General features: G+C 40.1%; 1 protein-coding gene across 2 annotated transcripts; it reads right to left on the bottom strand.

Moving 5' to 3' along the window:
* Nucleotides 1-513: 513 nt before the first annotated feature.
* dapp1 (dual adaptor of phosphotyrosine and 3-phosphoinositides) lies at nt 514-20,846 on the bottom strand. 2 transcript variants are annotated; one of them, XM_079693756.1, is made up of 9 exons: nt 19,059-20,846; nt 15,157-15,279; nt 14,438-14,571; nt 13,720-13,850; nt 7,231-7,278; nt 7,079-7,141; nt 6,856-6,941; nt 2,537-2,624; nt 514-2,043 (listed from the first exon to the last, which is right to left on the bottom strand). In XM_079693756.1, exons 1-9 carry the CDS (start codon nt 19,106-19,108, stop codon nt 2,020-2,022), a joined length of 747 nt encoding a protein of 248 aa, XP_079549882.1. In that variant the 5' UTR covers nt 19,109-20,846; the 3' UTR covers nt 514-2,019. The 2 variants fall into 2 exon arrangements, with proteins under 2 accessions (XP_079549882.1, XP_079549881.1); XM_079693755.1 differs by lacking the exon at nt 19,059-20,846 and adding an exon at nt 18,948-19,050.
* Between the last annotated feature and the right edge of the window lie 267 nt (nt 20,847-21,113).

The following is a 21,113-nucleotide window of genomic DNA, read 5'->3' as shown; positions in this document are numbered from 1 at the left end:
AAATAATTAAAAGTGGTAAAAATAATAAAGATATTCAGACGTAATTCATTTTTGGCCTTACTTATTTCACTTCAACTTTTATATATTTCAGTCACTAAGTTCACTGTACTCTGGTGACATTTAGCTCAAGCTGGCATAACACCTGTAGTAACTTAATTCTGACCCGAGTTTTGTGCACAATCTTCCAGCACCCATGATCAATGTTTATAGCAATCAGGAAACATTCACAGCTCACAACTACACATCGCTTCCCCATCATGAATTGTTAGATAAAAAAAGTTTAGCGAGGTCCGGTTACACATATGTTGAGCAAAAATAGCGGAAGGATACAAAACAAACAATCCAGACGAGGCTGGTGTTTGCCACGTGTGACGTCACACAGCTGGGTTAATGGCTGGCAAGCTTTTCGCTACCGGAGCGGAATAACACAGGAAAGTGGCACACATTTCATGTTATTTGGGGGGTATTTATGGAAAGAATCATTAATGTTGATATGTCAAATGAAACAGTGGAAAGTGATGAAGCGATTTATTAACACAGAATAACATTTATTTTGGACATTACATGGACTTTAAAGAGGGTTTCATCCCTTCCATTCTCTTTTCTAAATGTCTTTCCTGCTGCATCAACTTTTGTTTTGACGTTAGACATTTTGGTTCTGTTTATACTCTTTATGATTACATGACTTGACTTAAGAAGAAACTGCAACATTTTAAGAGATTTCAGTGAGCCGGTAACACAATCAAGATTCACTGTGCGACATGTAGCTTGTTCGTGTAAAGCGGAATAGAATTGTTTGATTATTGTTTGGCACTTCTGTGTAACAGTGATCAGCTGTAGCTGTTCCTCACCACTGGGAACCAAAATAGTGGTGCAGTGATGACGTAGGCCAACCCAGACGTCAGCATCACAAGTGCTCTATCCACAGAAAGTAATGGAACTTCTCCATGTGGTTTGGGAATATTGCAGGAAATAAGCTTTGTGGCAAACACACATTCATGATACCTACAGGTTTTTGTATTTACTGACATATGTTATGTGTAGGCATCTAACCAAAAACCACATTCAATTAAGTAAGTACTGAGAGATGGTCTTATGGATTCATGCTAGCAATATCTTTGAGGTCCCGAGGGTCATAGAAGCCAACAGCACGCTGGTGACTGAGCCACATCCAGGCCAGCCTTAGGCCCCGGCCCCACGAGGACGCATACGGCTAAACGCATAGGATTAACGCAAACGCAAAAAATCTTCCGTCCACACGCAATATTTACCGGATAGTGTCTGTACGAGACACACGAGACAGCTCCGTTTAGCTCCAACCGCTGGAGAAGCTGCAGTACATTATGCAGGAGCCTGTACGTGGCGCTGTAACTTCCTCCACAAAAGCAGCGAAGAAGCATGGTTGTCATGGTTGCCCTTCTGTTTATTCTCCTTGGTCGGAGCCGAGGGAACCGGGAGGAGTTTTTCGCCAGTCAACGTGTATTAAAGTTTTAATCTTCCGGACAAAATTATAAAAGTGCCAGTCAAAGGTCTTCTTTGCTATTTATTGAGCTTTAAAACAAATGAATGACGACTCTATATAATATGATAATAAAATACACGGAGCCTCTCTTTTTCCTCCCTCTCTTCGGACAGCGTCAGTGTCTGTCTCATGCAGCAGCTGATACAGTAATGATTGACCCGACAGTAAAAATAAACATGTTTATAACTAGTTTAGGTAGTTCGAGAGGTAATTAGGGCGCACAAACGGAGCCGTTGGACCCCCCAGAGCGTTGCGTATGCCGTTCTATCCACCTTGGGACCCGTTATCGTTTCCGCAGTTGTTTACTGTCATATTCGGTCGTCCTCGTGTGGCCGAACGGCCTATATGACACTAAACAGTAACGCAAACGACTGTTTTCGTCCTCGTGGGGCCGGGGCCTTAATGTGATCCTACACTTTGGGATGCTAAACCCTTCACATGTTAATGGGTCTCTCCTTGTTCCTTCCCTTCATCTCCTGGCTCTTTGCTGACAGCTGTCACCGACCTTTGCTTATCTGTGACTGAAAACAGAGAATACATTGCATTACATTTAGCTTCTATCCAAAAGCACCTTACAATAAGTGCAATCAACAGTGAATATATATCGAGCTATCAATAACACAAAAGATAATCGTTTTTTTGGCTAAGGTTTCAAGCGCAGTGACAATGCAAATGATCCCAGCACTGGAAGCCTAACAATTGAAAGCCAAGTCAACATTAAAGTGCTGCTGCCACCTCAGAACACTTCTAAGTGTAAATGTAATGTACTACAAAGATAAGTGTGTTTAACCAACGGAAGAACAGTGGTTGACTAATTTATCACTCTTATCACTGTAATAATCAACTTTCCCTTAATCTGTCCTGTCTTCTTCTAAAGTCTGGACCCTCTAATAGTTCTTTAGCTGGTTTCTCTCCTCTTCGCTACACTATGATCTGGATTGAAAGGCATAGACTCTTCATCAGTTTGAGTTGCACTTCCTGCCAAAGTAACATATTCATTCTGAACAAGCTCACCAGTTTCCACCTGAGGATCTTGATCCACTCATCTGCCTCCACTCCCGTCTTTGCACAGAGATAAAATGTCCTTTCAGGAAACACTAAGCTGTGGAGACAAAGAGAAGAGGAGAGCATTACATTGGATCATCTGGTTTTTACCCAAGGTATTTGATCTCATCTCTTGAGTCAGAGTCATTAGCCTTGGTTAGGTCTAGAGAAAAATGTTCTTAAGATCAAAGTATATGTTCCCTACAAAATGGTTTTACTGATTTTTCTTCCTTGTTTTTAACCCTTGAGCCTCAGCAGTCACTCAATGGCCAAAAGTAAATTAGGGCTAACATGTGCGTTGTAACATAAACCCTGTTATCCCGCAGTTTAGATCGATAACTAAGCAGCAGTGGACTGTGTGTGAAAGGTGGTAACCTCTGCAAATCCACAGCTACCCTTTAGTTACTGTGCACCTCTCCCTCCCTCCCCCCATTTCCTTCTCTTATTGAACTACTTCCCCTTTTTTGTAAATACAAATATGTTGCTGTCATGGGGAAGTTCCCTCAGAGAGCCTTGCTGTAGCTCATCTCTTCATAGTGTGGCTGTCATCTGAAATGAATGGCCTATATTTTTATCTCTTTAGTAAAATTGCATTTTTCGTTCACTTTTATTATCTTTTGTACAGTTTTTTATTCCAGTTCTTCAACCCTTAAATCATTTTTTCATTAAAACATGTAGGCTATTTCCTATTTGAGAAGTGGAATTGCAGGAGGGAGGAGCACCCTTATTGACTACACGCTACACTCAACAAGTGCTTTATACTTCACACCATTGCTTCAAATGTACCACCTTAACATCTTTTTACTTAGGCCCCGGCCTAAGGACGAAAACGGTCGTTTGCGTTACTGTTTAGTGTCATATAAACCGTTCGGCCACACGAGGACGATCGAATATGACAGTAAACAACTGCGGAAACGATAACGGGTCCCAAGGTGGATAGAACGGCATACGCAACGCTCTGGGGGGTCCAACGGCTCCGTGTGTACGCCCTATATACAATCATTTTCTGATAATGATGACGCAATAGCCCCGCCTCTCCCCACCTCTGTTGCTCACCCCCGCGTCAAAGTAAACTGCACCCTGAATTCAGATTATTTATCTTTCTCTCGATATGGACATAAACGCGAGTGAAGTCTAATCTGACAGGACGGAGACACGCAGCTCTGCTCACCTGCAGCTCCTCCCGCTGTGATGCAGCGGTGAACGGAGCAAAACACACACTTCAAGTCAGATCATCACCCTTAGCTATTTTAATTACGTCTCAAACTACCTAAACTAGTTATAAATATGTTTATTTTTACTGTCGGGTCACTCATTCCACTGACGCTGTCCGAAGAGAGGGAGGAAAAAGAGAGGCTCCATGTATTTTATTATTATATAGAGTCGTTATTCATTTGTTTTAAAGCTCAATAAATAACAAAGAAGACCTTTGACCGGCACTTTTATAATTTTGTCCGGAAGATTAAAACTTTAATACACGTTGACTGGCAAAAAACTCTGCCCGGTTCCCTCGGCCCCCACCGCGGAGAATAAACAGAAGGGCAACCATGACAACCATGCTTCTTCGCTGCTTTTGTGGAGGAAGTTACAGCGCCACGTACAGGCTCCTGCATATGTACTGCAGCTTCTCCAGCGGTTGAAGCTAAACTGAGCTGTCTCGTGTGGACAGACACTATCCGGTGAACATTGTGTGTGGACGGAAGCTTTTTTGTGATTGCGTTTGCGTTAATCCTATGCGTTTAGCCGTATGCGTCCTCGTGGGGCCGGGGCCTTAGAAGGCACAGGGCAGCACGGTCCTACTCAGTTCCATTCAGATACATTATGATGTGTTCGAGGCCTTTGCTGTAAACATTTGTATAGGTGAAAGGTTCAATTATTTTGATCACGATTTGTTCAAACTGCATTTTGTAAAATTGAGTTTTAGGTGAGAAATTGCACAGCACTATAAATCCTCAACACCGTAGCCCCTCAAGGCTGCTTGCTCAGCCCTCTCCTCTACTCCCTGCTTACACACGACAGCTTCAGGTTCCTTGGTGTCCGCATCACTGAGGACCTGACATGGACTCATCACACAAACACCATCACCAAAACAGCGGCTCTTCTTCCTCCGCAGGCTGAGGTTCAATATGGACAAGCCCACAGGATTATCAAAGACCCCCATCACCCCAGCCTCAAACTGTTCTGTCTGCTTCCGTCTGGCAGGCGGTACCGCAGCATCAGGACTATGTGTGTGTAAACAGTGGAAGCAGGGAGAGGCATACACGTGCCTTGATCCCTGCCGAATCGACGCACAACTTTAGATTGGTGTCAGTGCCAAACACTTTTTTTAGGAGCAATGCGCTCATGGTATAGATGTGGCGCATACATCTTAGTTCCTACTATTTTCACTCACCCTATCCTAAGGGAGTGCATGTAGACACGTTGTGCCTCTCCGCCTCTGGTCCTTACTTCTTACTTGCTACCCCTTTCCCTCAACTTATCCTAAGGGAGTGCATGTAAATAGACACGTTAGTTTAGCTGCTATAGGCTTGGACTGTCGGGGGACACCTTACTTCTTCCTTCCGTCTATCTGTACCTGTGTACTCTCATGTTCCGCATAACCCAGCTTCCCCCAAATTTCTTTTTGGTGTCTATATCTACGCCTGGATCCTGAGTCGAAGCTAATCCTGTTGCTGTGGTTGTGTGTCCTGGATCCTCTATCCTGAGTTCTGGATCTGAGTCCCGGACTTCGAGTCGTGGCTGAACCTGTCTCTGCGGTCCTGCCTGATTCTCACCATACTACTTCCCTGATGGCTCCCACAGGATTGTTGACATCCTCATGGATTCATCTTCTTGCATTTCCAAACATCTGGTCTACCTATGTTGTAAAATGTATTATCTCTTTGATTTACACACGGCATCTATTGCACGTCTGTCCGTCCTGGGAGAGGGATCCCTCCTCTGTTGCTCTCCCTGAGGTTTCTCCCATGTTCCCCTTTAAACTGTAGGTTTTCTCTGGAAGTGTTTCCTTGTACGATGTGAGGGTCTAAGGACAGAGGGTGTCGAATTGTCATACTGATATTCTGTACAAACTGTGAAGTCCACTGAGACAAATGTAACATTTGTGATATTGGGCTATATAAATAAACATTGATTGATTGATTGACCAGACTCAGAGACAGTTTCATCCCACAGGCCATAAGACTGTTAAACACTGCGTTAAACACGCAGAGCTTGCACTGTTTTTATTGTTGTTTTTTTATATTTGTTTTTTTATGTCTTGTAATTGCACTGTTGAAGAACATGCGGTCTAAGTTTCATACATACATTACCTAACTTCACCCTAGTTGCGTATGTGTTATGACAATAGACCTTTGAGTCTTGAATATATAAGAGAAAAAAAGATGGCCTGTTTAACTTCGTTACACCAGCTCTAAGCAACTGTTATTAAAACTACTATTGCAAGATTTTTCTATTTTATAAAAGCAGATGTTTGAATATACATTTGGTATTTAAAATCATTGAATTTCACTGGTATCGGTATCGACTAGTACATTTCTGGTGACGTCCCTAGATTCCGGTTCGGGAGAGTTTCTGTTCAACATTTATCATCACAATAATTCAACTACATTTGCATAAAGCAAGCACAGTGGATAAGCTTTGAATTCATTTGCGATTCACTGCTGGACAATAATTCCATTAATTGTGATTAAATATTTTGAATTGATTGCCACCCCTACTCACAATAAACTGAATATGTAACTCAACATCATAAGTTATGCATGGTATTTTAATCCTGATGTATGTTCAAAATCATTCAAACACATCGCAAGGTCCTCATCAGCTGATTGAACTTGACCTAAGAATGGAACTTTTTTGAATGTGCTTAACGGGCTTAATGAAAATCAATCAGAATTCTTGGACAGCATAGTGTTTAGCTTCAGACAACCCTTTGCTTCTACAACAGCCCAGTTTATTCTGAAGTGATTTCCTTTAAAAGGACAAGCAGCTTTCATTGGAAGATGTAATGGTAGGGTTAGGGTTAGAGGCTGCCATACAAGGTGCCAACTGCTCAAGAAAGGCTCAGATTCAGGCCACTGGGAGTTTTGAGGTTAAGTATCTTGCCCGAGCACACATTGACATGTTGACTGCAGGGGCTGAAGATCACACCAATGACCTTTTGATTGGTAGAAGACCATCTACCTTCCGAGCCACAGTCGACGCAAACACAAACATTGCCACACTCTTTATGTAAAATCAGTAATGCAGCCTCTCAGTGCTGAATAAGGTCCTACCCCTACATCACCTACCAGAAACAGTTGACTCGTTCCTGAGAGTAGTCAAACTGTACTGCAGAGCAGGCTCTGAGGTCCACGGTCCGGATGGGCTCCTCACTCTGCAACAGAGATAGACACTGTCTACAAGTCCCAATAGTGATTGTCTAGGACTAAGAGCAGATTAAACTCAATATTAGCAAAATACTGTAATCAAATATTTGAAGTAACGTCGCCTTTAGGTTAAAGAGAGATTCACCCCTTTGTCTTTGAAGTATTTGAGTTCACATCTGTTGAGTGTGAACCATCTCTGTTTCCAGTTCTGCACAAAAGATTAAAAGTCTGATCAGAAACAGAACTACTCGTTTATGTTTGAGACACAGTGAGGTGTACCAGCTCCACTGATCTTACCTTCACAAATGCTCCTTGTTTCGTCAGATAGCCTTCCTTTGTGCCTAGCTGAAAACACATAGTTCATGTTAGATGATTCAGATTTATATCAAACCTTGAAAATCATATTCACTCAACTGACCAGCTTTTTTAGGTTCTTCATCAGTGAACAGTGAAGTTGTAACATGTTGTTGTTGTTCTTGGCAGTGTTAATGCCTTCAATGTTGAGCTGCAGTGTTCTTGGACCTCAGCATTTGACCTAAAAGAGCTATGCTTCTTGCGGTCTGCAAATGGATACCGTTGTAGGACTGATATTGACAATGACACATTGGCCTGGCTCGCATGACAGGAGCTGAACATACCAAAGACAAACGCCAGAAGAAGAAGAACAACAAAGATGTTGGCTTATTGTCCTGGGGTTGGTTCAGCAAGTCTCAACTCAAGTATGGAAGCCCCATCACATAAAACCAGCTGGTGTCATGGCGGAGGTATTAACCTCCATCTACCGACTGCTGATCAAAAACCTTTGACCACAAGATACAACTCTTGTAGTTTGTGGGCAAAAGGTAGCAAAACTAGTCGTGTTATGAAGATGTCAACAACTTCATTCCCTGGTGAAAGCTTATGCCCCCGCCGTTATGTATATTTCCAAGTTTGTCCCCATTTAAAAACTTCACCAAGTGCCTGTCGCGAAGGAGTATTGATCTTACTTATGCTAGGAGGAAAAATATATGCTTTATAGGGGTGTAACAGTATCCATATTCGTCCCGAACAGTCACGGTTCGGACGTCACAACGAATACGCCTTTTTTTATGAGTGGGAAAAAAGTCTGTCACTCAGGGCAGTATCCATTACACTATATATAATCCAGGGGGCGGTATTGCGCCTAAAAGCTGTTTGCCATTCGCCCTTAAAGAACAAATGAAGAACAAGAAGAAAACACAACAAAACGAACAAAATACAAGAAGAAGAAAAGTTAGTATGGCGATTTCAGATAACACACAGGAGCTTGAAGACCCACCTGCTTCGTTTAAATCAGCTGTGTGGGAACATTTCGGGTTCCCTGTGTACTACAATAACGATGGAGTGTGAGTGGTGGATCGGATGAGGACGGTGTGTCGGCGTTGGTGCGGTATGCTAATGGTAACACACGCCAAATATGCTAAATCATATCAGAAGGCATCACCCAGATTTGCCAATCACCGGAGCCGAGAGACCAAAAGAAATAATGGAAGCTATTGGCATATATATTTCAATGGCTATGCGCCCTTGAAACACTTTCTTATTATTCATTATGTCATATTTTCAAGACATTCTTTTTAGTTTTACAGCTTTATGAAAACGTTTTGTTTGACATCAGCCATTATAGATTATATGGTCATCTGAGTGTGTGTGGTACTTTTTAACATTTTGAATAATTAACTGTATTACACAGTTAATTAAAACTGCGGTCGCACATGTGCGCGCAGTGATGAGCGGGCCCTCAAGACCGTGCGCCTGTCGGGGAGGGCAGCCGGTCGTCCCGGCGTCAAGCAGAAGCGCGCGAGTCCTGGGAAATGAGCCGTTTGTAATTTCTATCATTTTCGCGTCGCAGAATCCAAGGTCCTCCGGCAGCGACCCGGAAACGGATGTCGGCGCGCCGTCTCGAAGGAAAACAAATTTCTCTAAAGGGTCGTCGAGGATCGATTATCGAAGAGGCTGTCTGGAGGAGCCGTAACCGAGGATACACTGATTTAGAGGAGAAAGGAGAGAGGAGTCTCTCTGGAGGAGCTATAACCGAGGGTACAAAGATGTAGAGGAGAGAGGAGTCTCTCTGGAGGAGCTATAACTGAGGGTACACTGATGTATTCTCCGGAGACGATTGCAGCCAACAGTGATGTTTAAAAGAGGCGTGACGCATGGCTGGACTTATGTCAACGAAGCACAGCTCTGCAAACTGTTCCCGTTGTGATTATAAATTATTCAAGATGATCAAATGTGCATCAGACTTTCCGCCCTTTACCGTTTGTTTACTCACTAATCACATCCCCCTGGATGTTAGGCTATTTATTTTAATACAACTGCTTTCATTGTGAGGCGATGTTTACAGTGAGAACAGCAATACTATATTTAACAGGCCTACATTACACACTTTATTTGTATGCTTTAGTAGATATCTACAAGTAAACAATAGATATTTTTTATGAAACCATATAGTGCTTCACATAATAAAATATACAAGGGCTGTAGCCTGATATACATTATATGCTTTAGGAGCTGTATGTGTGTGTTGTACAGTCAGTAGGTGTCTGTTGTGGAGTGTATAGGTGTCTGTTGTAATTGAATTTGCCGCAAGCAGAGCCGGTGTGTGTAACCATATATGAGCATTTATTTCTAAGCCCCGCCTTTTTGCAAACAAGTTTAGATTAATGACGGGCATATTTATCGAGTGAACATGCTCATTTTCTACGGTAATGTGTCGGACCCTCCACCGATGCTGTATACTAAGTTTGGCATTGAAAAAGAAAACATGGACATTTAAGGTAATATTTCACTGTTTTTAACATTATGCTAATTAAAAAAAAATGAAGTAGGCGGAGCTTTGGGGTTCAAGGACATAATATGTAGAGTAGGTCCACCCGAATAAGTGGGCAACATTTCAGGTCATTCGGAGTTACGGTGCCACTTTGTAAAGGTTTCCAAAAATGGAAATGTAGTAGTTTGGATTAATTTGTGACATGTAAATCGTAAAAAATGGTACATTCTCCGTTAGCTTACGAGCTCCCCGTTTGAGCTAGCAACTATTTTCTTCGCAATTTAGCATCATATTGGATAGGGGTTGAATTTGTCCTGGATTGGATTTTTTTCGATCATACCCCTAGGAGAAGTTTGCAAAAATGTCCTTAAAATGGCTGAAAAACGCACATTTTTCAAATGGCCGACTTTCTGGGGGGCGTGCCTAATGAAAAGCAATTTGAAATATGTGTGCAATTATAATAGCAATGTGTATACAGCGTTTCGTGAATATCGGAAAAACTATATTTGAGTAGTTTGGAGTAATTTGCGACATGTAAATCGTCAAAAATGGTGTATTCGCTGTTAGCTTATGACCTCCACGATTGAGCTATCAAAAATGTTCTTCTCAATTTAGCATCATATTGGATAGGGGCTGAAGTTGTCCTGGATTGGAATTTTTCCGATCATTCTCCTAGGAGGAGTTCGCAAGAATGTGCTTAAAATGCATGAAAAATGCACATTTTTCCAAATGGCCGACTTTGTAGAGGGCGGGGCTAATAAAAGCAAATTTGACATATGTCCGCAATCATAAGAGCTATGTTTATACAGCGTTTCGCAAATATCGGGAAAACTATATCCGAGTAGTTTGGAGTAATTTGCGACATGTAAATCATCAACAATTTTAAATTCTCCGTTCGCTTACGAGGTCATCGTTTGAGCGATCAATTATTCCTTCGCAATTTAGCATCACATTTGATATGGGCTGAACGTGTCCTGGATTGGAATTTTTCCGATCATTCGCCTAGGAGGAGTTTGCAAGAATGTGCTTAAAATGGCTGGAAAACGTCCATTTTTCAAAATGTCCGACTTCCTGGGGGGCGGGGCTAATGAAAGCAAATTAAAAATATATACGCAATTCCATGAGGAATGTCTGTGCCAAAATTCGTGAAGTTCTGAGAAACTATATGTGACTACCACATAAAAGGGGGCGCTAGTGAGCAGTTTTTTTGAAAAATTACGTTTTTATTTTACATTCTCGAAAAGGTCGTGGGCTTTGACGTGTGTCCCAAGTTTTGCGTTCCGAAACACATTTTAAAAAATCTTCATAAAAAAAAAGTATAGGCCACGCCCACATTTGTCATTCGTTGCGAGACTTTAAATATAAGCTCATACTCATCCCCAGAGTATGTCTAAAAAATATTTTTTTATTTCGTCCATCAGTTCTTGAGTTATACATTTGTCATTTTGGCGCCCCCTATAGTCCAAAATGAAAATTACTTTTTGTGCCTATTCCCCAATACAGATTGAACCTTACCACTAACATGTGTGTTATTTGGATACATTGTTGATGAGTTATGAGCATTTCTATCTAAGCCCCGCCTTTTTGCGAACACGTTTAGAGTAATGACGGCCACATTTATCGACTGAACATGCCCATTTCCGACGATAATGTGTCTGACCATCCAGCGATGCTGTATACCAAGTTTGGTGTTGAAAAACAAAAATTAGAAATTTAAGTGAATATTTAACTGTTTTTTAAATTATGCCAATTAAAAAAAAAAAAAGTAGGCCGAGCTTAGGGTTTCAAGGAGATTATATGTAGAGCAGGTCCACCCAAATAAGTGTGCAAAATGTCAGGTCATTCTGAGTTACGGTGCAACTTTGTACATCTTTCCAAAAATGGAAATGGCCATAGGTGGATCTAGAGAGCACGTTGGACAATTTGAACACATTGAGTCCAGAATATTGTATTTTTCACCGATTCTGATTCCGTGCAAAATTATACAACTTTTGAAGCATCCTAAAGACCTCAAAAACAGGAAACGCCAGCAGAAAAATAATAAGAATTCCTCCAATAACAATAGGTTCCTCGCACTTCGTGCTAGGACGCTGTTGGGTCCTAGCGCTCCGTGCTCGGGCCCTAAAAACAAACCACAGAGTTCCTTATTTTTATACTGAAAGTTGCACTATTGTTCAAAAATAAATAACAACAAACCTGGAATTATGCATTTGAGACTTTCTTTTGCTTTTTCTTGTTGTACCGAACCCGTACAAAACTCAAGGCAGCGAAGGCAAGCAAAGACAACAAACAACTTCACTTTACGGGGCCAAAACGGCAGATACGTCTTACCTTTGCTGTTTTCTGATCAAAAGTTATGTGTCACTTTGAAAACATTACTGATAATCCATTTTTTTTTCTTCTTCACGAAACTGTCTCAGGGCTTCTTAAAATATAATAAACTATGAACGCGTCATACTCACTTAACGGGAAGAAACTAAGCTAACTGACGATATTAACCATTTTTACCGAAACAAAACACAAGTCTCTAAAGAAGCGTCTAAATGAGCACTGAGCGAAAAAAAGCTGACGCACTTAGCACAGAACTCTAGGTATAAATCGATCGATATACTTATCGGATCTGCACAAATGAGCTTTGCTAGCAAGCTGAGATTCCACAGATTCCATACATATACGTTAGTATCATCACTGAGCAATCAGAACTCGCGACAGGGGAAGCAAAAACCAGACAACACACGACCTAGCTTTAGGTAGCAAAAAACCTGGGACCTTATTTCGGAAAAAGTATGTATTGAAGTCAATGGCGAGAGAAAGATTATCTTTCGATCCCGTTTGAATTGTGCCACGAATTACACATGATTTGCAAGTCAAAAAATAAAAATGTGTCGTAAAACTGAGAAGTAACACTTTTTTTTGTGTGAAACCGCTCAATGAACTACATCTCCCGTCTCGCACCACACACCAAGAGGGCCGTCACGTTGGCACATTTCACTTCTTTCTTTCAGAATGAGGCGAAAAGTATTAAACAAGTAGAAAATCACTAAAAGTCTGGGCATGTTGAGAGCTGTGCATACACAAAAGGGGAGTTAGTCGGTTCCGTAAGAGCCAGCATGCGGGACCGGGATTCTGGGATTTGTAGTCTTTCTAGTTGCGTATTTTTCATAGTCTTATATTTCAACAGTTTTATGACAAACTGTGACTTTTTTGACATGGAAATTATTTGTTAAGATTGACAAACATCATATGTGTAATTCGTGGCACAATTCAAACGGGATCGAAAGATAATCTTTCTCTCCCCCATTGACTTCAATACATAATTTTTCCGAAATAAGTTCCCATGGGTCGGAAGTAGATGGGCGGGACTTCGCCTCTCTATGTGGATCTTCCCCCTTGATTCTATTGGCTCTAACGGTTAAAAAGAGATGCCAATCATCAAAATCGACCAAGGGGGGCCAGGGATAGGTCAAATCCACCCAAATGACCCCAGAAGTGTTTTCTTTGTGCTAAATCTCTCTAAAAAGGTCAATTTCACTTGTTTTGCATCAATCTTGATACAGGGTACTTATTATATGTTATGTAGTTTGGATTCCTAAAGCTTTTAGTCTACTATCCCATCATTCAAGGGTGATTTTCACTATAAGTAATGGTTTATTTTTGGACGGACACTATAATTTACATGTTTTTACTATGTTCAATCAAAAATTACTTTAAAATAAAAACATCTATATTGATCCTGACTTTTCTACATCCAACTCACAGGTTCATCATTGCTTTGAGAAAAAATATTATTAATTTACCCCTTTTAGAAGGGAAGATAGTCATTTGTTCTGGGAATGTCATTTTCGAGCCTGAGACCTGAAAAACAGGCTTGGGGCTCAACTGGTTGAGTCCAGAAGTAGGTCCAGCGGGTCAAATTTCCCTCATAACCTGGAGCAGGTAACTTTGGTCACATCACAGAGATATTTGATATATTCTGGAATCAACTGCTGTCATACCGATGGTGCGGTGGGCACCAGGTCGTTTTCTGTGCGGCCCGTCTGTATGGCTGTGTGAACTCGCACTGACTCGTAGATGGATGGCTCCTCCACACGCCACGGATATGGACTCTTCAGCACCATCAGGGTTCCTGGTTCAGAGGCAGAGAGTTACAGCAGAGAGTTAAGAAATACAGCAACCCAACACAAAAGTGTGGCCAATCGAGAATGAGACAAATTGTGTGTTTCCTACAAAGGAAAATATCCTATGATGCGGAGCAAAGATAGACTGACCCCCTGGCAACCACAGGCAAGACATTAGAAATTAAAATTCATCCTGCTGTCTTTGCCTGAGCTCAGTCTCAGATCAGCCTTGGATTAGTCTGAGATTAGACTGGGATAAATCTGAATCCAGCCTTAGAAAGCCTATAAACAGTCTGAGATCAGCCTGAGATGAGCTTGAGATAAGTCTTATATCAGTCTGAGATCAGCCTTAGATCAGTCTGAAATCAGCCCAAGTTCATTCACAGATGACTCTAGAACTCAGCTTGAGATCAGCCTTGGATTAGTCTGAGATCAACCTATAATTTCATTTTTTCCAGTATTTAGCTGTATAATTTAAAGCTTGTAAAATGTTACCACGCTTCCCACCTTTTTAATACAAACATGTAATGTAAAAAGCAGAGCAATGTGTCGTTTCACTGTATTAGCCGGTAACTTGCAGTTTGTCATAACGTACCTGCGTCACTGCCCAGCAGAGGCTGATTAGCGAAGTGAATGACAAAATGTTGAAGGGTTGGGTACTCGTTGAAGCCAAACGAGTAGCCGTTATCTTTGCGTGTCACATGGAAATGTTTGACGGAATCCTTTGCCCTGTGTGTCAGATGACAAACAAACATATTTAGTGATGCACTTTTAAAGTTGTTAACATGCAAAATAAAAGTCACGTAGTTAAGTCATCTTAGTATTCTATACGTTTCTTTTCATGGTAATAACTTGTGACATGAAACAGCAATGTGATGATGTAGCTGAAAGACAACGGCCATATTAACACACATTTATTTTGTTACCTGTGGATAATATGATATCCCCCTAGGCAAGACCAGGGATTCAGAACAGATCAGAATAAGTGTTTTTAAAGATAAGATATACTTTATTATATATATATAACTTATATATATAACCCAAATTGGGAAATGTTGCTCATAATTAGAAATGTTGCACATAATTAGAAATAAAAAAAGGAGAAAATAAACAATTGTACAATATAAAAATCCATGATGGATAACAGTTTGTTTGTGTCCTCCTCTCCACCACAGCATCAAAAGTGTCTATTTGAACGCAGATGACAGAGCTAGCTTTCTTAATGAGTTTATTCAGTCCGCTTGCGTCACCAGCTCTGATGCTGCCTCCCCCCCAGCAGACCACAAAAAGAAGAGGTGTTAGAGGCGGACTGACCTGACAGACAGGGCGAAGCAGCCTTCCCCTTCATTACTGTTCCTCAGGAGATAACTCCCATCAGTCCCATTGGACAGGAGCAGAGCCTCTGCTGCATGGCGGGACAGGTCATGGTGGTACCACCTTCAACAAAATGAAGCAAAAATAAATTAGCACTCAATACTGTGGTTGATTGTGAGACAATTTGGATTTATTCAATTGTCTTGCAATCATTTAAGTTCAGGGCTTGACATTAATGACTGCCCGATGGCCCGGAGCCATCTAGTATTTAGCTCGGGCAATGAAGCCTAACCTGCTGGTTGCCCGATCGGGCAATCTATTATGCCAGTATGATGCAGCTCGCGGATCCAGTAATGAGTGACCCGACAGTAAAACTAAACATATCTATAACTAGTTTAGGTAATTTGAGAGGTAATTCAAATAGCTACGTGTGATATTCTAACCTGAAGTGTGTGTTTTGTCCGCTCACCGCTGCATGTGATCATGCAGCGCTGCGTGTCGACTCGTCAGCAGCAGCTGATCTCTCTCTCCCGTCAGATTAGACTTCACTAGCGTTTATGTCCATATCAATCAGATCTAGCTAGTTCTAGCTAATGATATGACTACCTGCTTTTTAAAAGACACCTAAACAATAAGTGTCGCTATGCAACTGGGTGAGGCCACAAAGTATAGCGCAGCATTATGCATTTGTTTACATGCCCACCGGAACCCCGAGGCATTACCAACAGATCCACGCACAATCAACCCATACAGGACATCTCTTTCTCCCAATTAAGTGTTAGACATTAGAATTGACTATTCTTGTCTGTCACATAAGTGGCGCAACTGAAGCGGTATTGCGCTAAAGGGAAATGGTTTTGACCAAAGAGATTTAGATTTTCCGGATAACGGGAACTCTGACTTCACCATTTTGTGTGCTTCGCGGATGAGCTCGGCTCCTCTCGACTGCTGCTCGGTCAGCTTCCGGATGAGGAAGCATTCATTCGACCAACTTACAGTAGATAACATTACAAACATTTTTAACAGGGGCCATAATAGTGTAAATAATGTTTATTTTGGCAGTTACAACTGAATGTAATGTTTTCTACTTTTTTACATCTGGGAAGGCATTTGCCTTCATCAGATGGAAAGTGTCTTGACCAACAACTTAAGTATTTCTTATAGCTATGCAGGGCATGCAAACGAAAACAAACACAAACAAAAACAAACAAACTTGAAATTGTTCAATATAATATTGTGGTGGTTCATCTTATAATTCAGTCTAGAGAATGCACCAGACAGAATCTAAGACCTGCAAAAATCTTTCCTTTTTAGGGGGAGGCCCCCCAAACCCTTCGTGCCATTTCGTCCGCGCGAATTTTTCAGGTCAATCTCTATTGGGCTCAAGGCCATCTGTAAATTAGCTTAGATGGCCCACAGGGCCATCTCCCAAAATCCTTAATGTCATGCACTGAAGTTGCCACATTCTTGCAATGGCGCTGTTTGTGACCCAAACAGTGTATCTACAGGCCTCTTGGCTCAAAGGCAATCAATACAATTTTAATTATAAAGCCCATTTACAGAAATAAAAAATGTGCCTCATGGGGCTTTACAGACAGTACTGCGGAAATGTAATATTGCATCAAGAATGTAAACGAAATGCACATCCTAATTTATAATTATAATTTATTGAAGTTATAAAGACCTGAAATAAGGGTGTACCAATTGAGAAAATAGGGCTAACATCGGCCGGTGCCCATGCATTGGTATATTCCTACCTGTAATATTCTTAATATTCTTTTTCATAGAGAATATGATGTCCAATCGACCACCCAGCATCAACACCTTGAACGATTTTAACTTGGTAAATGGCTTCTGGATATCGTTTTTCAATGTGTACACAACATCAGATGTGAAGAAAGCCATTAGCAAATACAGCTTTATTTTTTATTTAGAATACTTTTGGATCTGTAGGATTGGGATTAGCTCATGCGAGGGACATTTATTCCGATGACTATTAGCAAATCCATATGAAAGATTTTATGGGGTGATGGAACTAAAGAGTGGTTTAAATAAAAAGTATGGACTTATTTTCCTGAGAGTGAACAACTAACCACTAGCCACCCTGAAACATGGCAAACAACCATACAATACAATACAATATACTCAGTAACATCTGCCCCTGGGTCTCAGGATCACAGGTTGCATCATCTCATTCAATACAGAGTTTTATTGAAGGAGAGAAAGTTGCCCAATCATTAATGAGCTTTCCGAAAGCTTTACTAGCAGGGAGGAGTGTGAAAGCATGCAAAGGAAACAAATAAAGGGAAGTGAAACTTCATTATTTGCATTAAAAGTTGCTGAGTGTAAAAAACAGGAAACCAAACCTAAAGCATTTAACGGTCCACTCATCCCCAGAAATCTCTGGTTTAATCTATTTAATAGCTCATTTCATGTTGCTCCCTTAGAGTGGTGTTAAGTACATTTACTCAGTATAATATAATAATATGTATAACAAATATTACACATTTTACTTGTACTTTAACTAATTACTAACATAATAATTTATAATATAGCAACAACTTTTACTCCACTAAATATATCTGATAGCTTTACAACTGTAGTTACCTTACAGATTTAGATAGCTAATACAAAATATAAATCAACTTCTAAATAAACATTGACATTAATAGGCAGCATTATAGCAGCAGTATATCAAGTAATTACAATAAGCTCCACCTTTACAAACTATAATAGGCACTTTAATGCATCAATACTCATATTCCAGTAAATCTATATTTATAATTCCAAAATGGGCCATTCAAACAAGTAACAGGTGATTTTAATAAAGTTTAGTAAAATGTTGAATGCTTGACTTTTATTTGTTACAGAGCTAATTTCACTTAAGTGTAACATCTGAGTAATTATTCCACCAATAGACTTTAATGCTGTCTGTGACAGAACACCATTTAACTCAAAAATATATTATTATTAGATAATATATTATATTGTTTTCTCTTAAAAGTTATATTTGTAGGTTGGGCCAGGGGTTCCCAAACTTTGCCATGCCAAGGACCTCCATATAGCATTATCCTCTGGCCGGGACCCCCCTGTTGGCATTTTTTTTAAATGATTACATTATGATGGAAAATATGACAAATTAATCATACAGCTTAATACATTTTCTTAATATATATATTTGTATTAATAATTAATAGTCAGTTATTCTTCTGTCTTTATAATATTATATAATTTTGAACAGTACATATATTTTTAGCATTTTTGAAAGCTATTTCTGCCTTTTTAATATTATATATAATATTCAACAGTAATATTAACACCCACACAACGAGACCAGTCAAGTCCATTTGAGATTATGTACTTGTCTAAAACTTGGAAAATGTCTCTTCATGTGATCAAACCTTCCAGTGCTTTGCAAAATAATATTTCCTCATCAAAGTTGTCTTCTGAAAAAAATCTGATGTAGGCTATGCAAGCAATTCTGCGAAATGTTCTGCATCCGTATGGAATGCCATTTAAGCCTAACCGTTAGGCTACCTTAGAAGTCAATAAAAAAGCAAACAGTAAGCAATCTCAAGAGGCTAATTATGAAGCTAATTATGCAAATCCTTCTCATTAAAGTAGTCGCGAGCGCTGAAAACAATGGAGAAGTGGCGGTAATGTATTATCAATAATATAATGCCGACTCAACTAACTAAGACAGGCTACTGTTTTTGAATATTGATAACATATTATCGAAACATTCTTTCTGTTTGTGAAGGACTAAGAATAGTTTAAACGGAGCACTGTACATTATTTCAATCGGCACTCGAGACCCGTTTCCTTCTAGAAGCGTCTCGTTCATCTACCGTCGGTAAAGTAACCTTTTGCAGAGTTACATTAAAGTCAAAAAGCAGGCTTACCCTAAAGTCTCTAACTCGTCGGTAGAGGAGTCGTCGCTGTAGAAACTCATCTCTCTCTCAGGTCTCAGTCAGTGTGTGTGTGTGTGTGTGTGTGTGTGTGTGTGTGTGTGTGTGTGTGTGTGTGTGTGTGTGTCGGTCGCGAACGATCCGATTCTTTTGAACGGCTCTTTGGTACCAACGAGGGGAACCGAGTCGTACTTGGTGAGAGCCGTTCTTTTTATCGTTCAATCGTTGGTCTGCACTCACTGCCTGCCAAAATCCACCCGCCTTTTAAAAAGCTTGATTTTGTTCCGCAAAAGTATTCTGTGAAGACCCCCCCCCTACTCTGATTGGTAGGTTTCAGCGCGAGGAGTGAGATGGGGTGGGTCTTAAGGGAATACGCGAGAGAGAGAGAAGTCATAACAAGTGCTACAAGACAGGTAGACGACGTATTTTTCAGATGGAAAATGAGCCAAACGCAAAAACGCAGCAGCATTTGGATGCACTTCAACCAAAACCCAGGCAGCAAGCGCACCATTTGTAAAGGCAACATATCCTTTAAAGCAGGGTCAACAAATAATCTCCATTACCACTTAAAAACACAGTGTCTAATATTAAGAGTTGTGTGAATTTCATTCAAGGCAAGGCAACTTTATTTACTTAGTAATAGTAGGGTGAATACATTTTTTGCATTTCAGACTTCTGGAATATATTGCGATATGAAGCCGATACAGTAAATCAAAATCCAGTACCATTCTGAAATCCCCAGGATGTGTCCGAATCAAACCAAAAGAGAAAATGCAGATATTACACTCATAAAAGAAATGGTAGACATATCAGTACTCTTAGTGCCAAGTTGTCTCAGACAATCTGCATGTCCTAATGTGGGACAGTTCTGTGCAAAATGTGGGACACTGAAAAGTCTATGTTGAAAAGCCTCAGTCACCTTAATTCATGTAATAAAAACATCTAAGGTCAGTAACACTCAAAGATAAATGTGCAATACTGTGTTCAGTTATGTTACTATTTATCATTTTATTGTTGTTACAACAGAAGATGTTTTTCTTTAAATTGAAGTTAAATGCATCAATCTGGTGCACTTTGAGGACAAAATTAAGAGATTTATGCATACAGCTCTCAACACTCATATGAAACAGAACTGTATATATTTCAATAATCCAAAAACCATTAGAATATTCTCACAAGCAATAACACATATTTGATAAACTCCTCTCTCCTATCTTTATCTTAGTCTGCATTCTTTTTTATTTTATTTATGCATATTCGACTAATCGCTCCCCTTTTAAACTGTGTTTTTTTTTTTTTTTTACTGACCTATAGCACATATTAGAATGATTTCTTAACTTAGGCTATTTTTTACAATGTGTGTTTGAAGGATTTATTAAATGACTATGAATATTTGGGCTTAGATTAATTGCCATCTTTTAAACTCAGACATTAATCCCTAACATTATTCCTGACTTTATCATACCATTTTAACAGAGATGCAGCCACCCCCAATTATTTAATATAATTTGCCCTTCACCTTAAATATCTAAAATAATGCATTAGAAGACTAAAACCCTGTAAATAACCATTGCTCTTGCACGATCCATGCTCCTTTTAGACCTGTCCCACATTAGGCAAATCATACTGTCCCACTTTGCGAAACATGTTTCCTAAATTGGGACGATGGAACATTTGATTGAAATAAAAAATATATAGTATATTTACACCATATTATAATATGTTCTGATGAACAAACATATCATAAACACATCCTGATAAAAACTTGCAAGATTGCTTTATTTATACGAAATTTAAAACCTTAACATTACATTTGTCAAAACACTATGTCACTGACCTTTGGGTGGTCTTCACACAGGGTACTTCCTGTTTGAAGGTTTGTCCATCCTCATCTGTGATTGGAAATTTGAGAAGTCATGTGATTTTGATCGCATGACATCACAGCTTGTGTTTACCCATAGTTTCATTCACTCTCATTTGTTTGCGGAAGACCTACACCCATTTGAGCTTAGGTGTCCCTGTTGACAGAGTCACATGTAAAGCAATAAA

The sequence above is a fragment of the Notothenia rossii genome (assembly GCF_949606895.1).
Source record: "Notothenia rossii genome assembly, chromosome: 7".
Classification (NCBI taxonomy): domain Eukaryota; kingdom Metazoa; phylum Chordata; class Actinopteri; order Perciformes; family Nototheniidae; genus Notothenia; species Notothenia rossii.
This window is presented reverse-complemented; position numbering and strand designations above follow the sequence as displayed.

What these genes read in the sequence shown, in the direction of transcription:
- dapp1 (XM_079693755.1), bottom strand. Translation starts at nt 19,000, where the DNA reads ATGAACGAGACGCTTCTAGAAGGAAACGGGTCTCGAGTGCCGATTGAA. An exon ending in CGAGTGCCGATTGAAATAAT is followed by an intron (nt 15,280 to 18,947) that starts GTACAGTGCTCC and finishes ATTTTGTTGAAG; the next exon opens with GTGGTACCACCATGACCTGT. An exon ending in AGATCCTCAGGTGGAAACTG is followed by an intron (nt 2,044 to 2,536) that starts GTGAGCTTGTTC and finishes CTCTGTTTTCAG; the next exon opens with TCACAGATAAGCAAAGGTCG.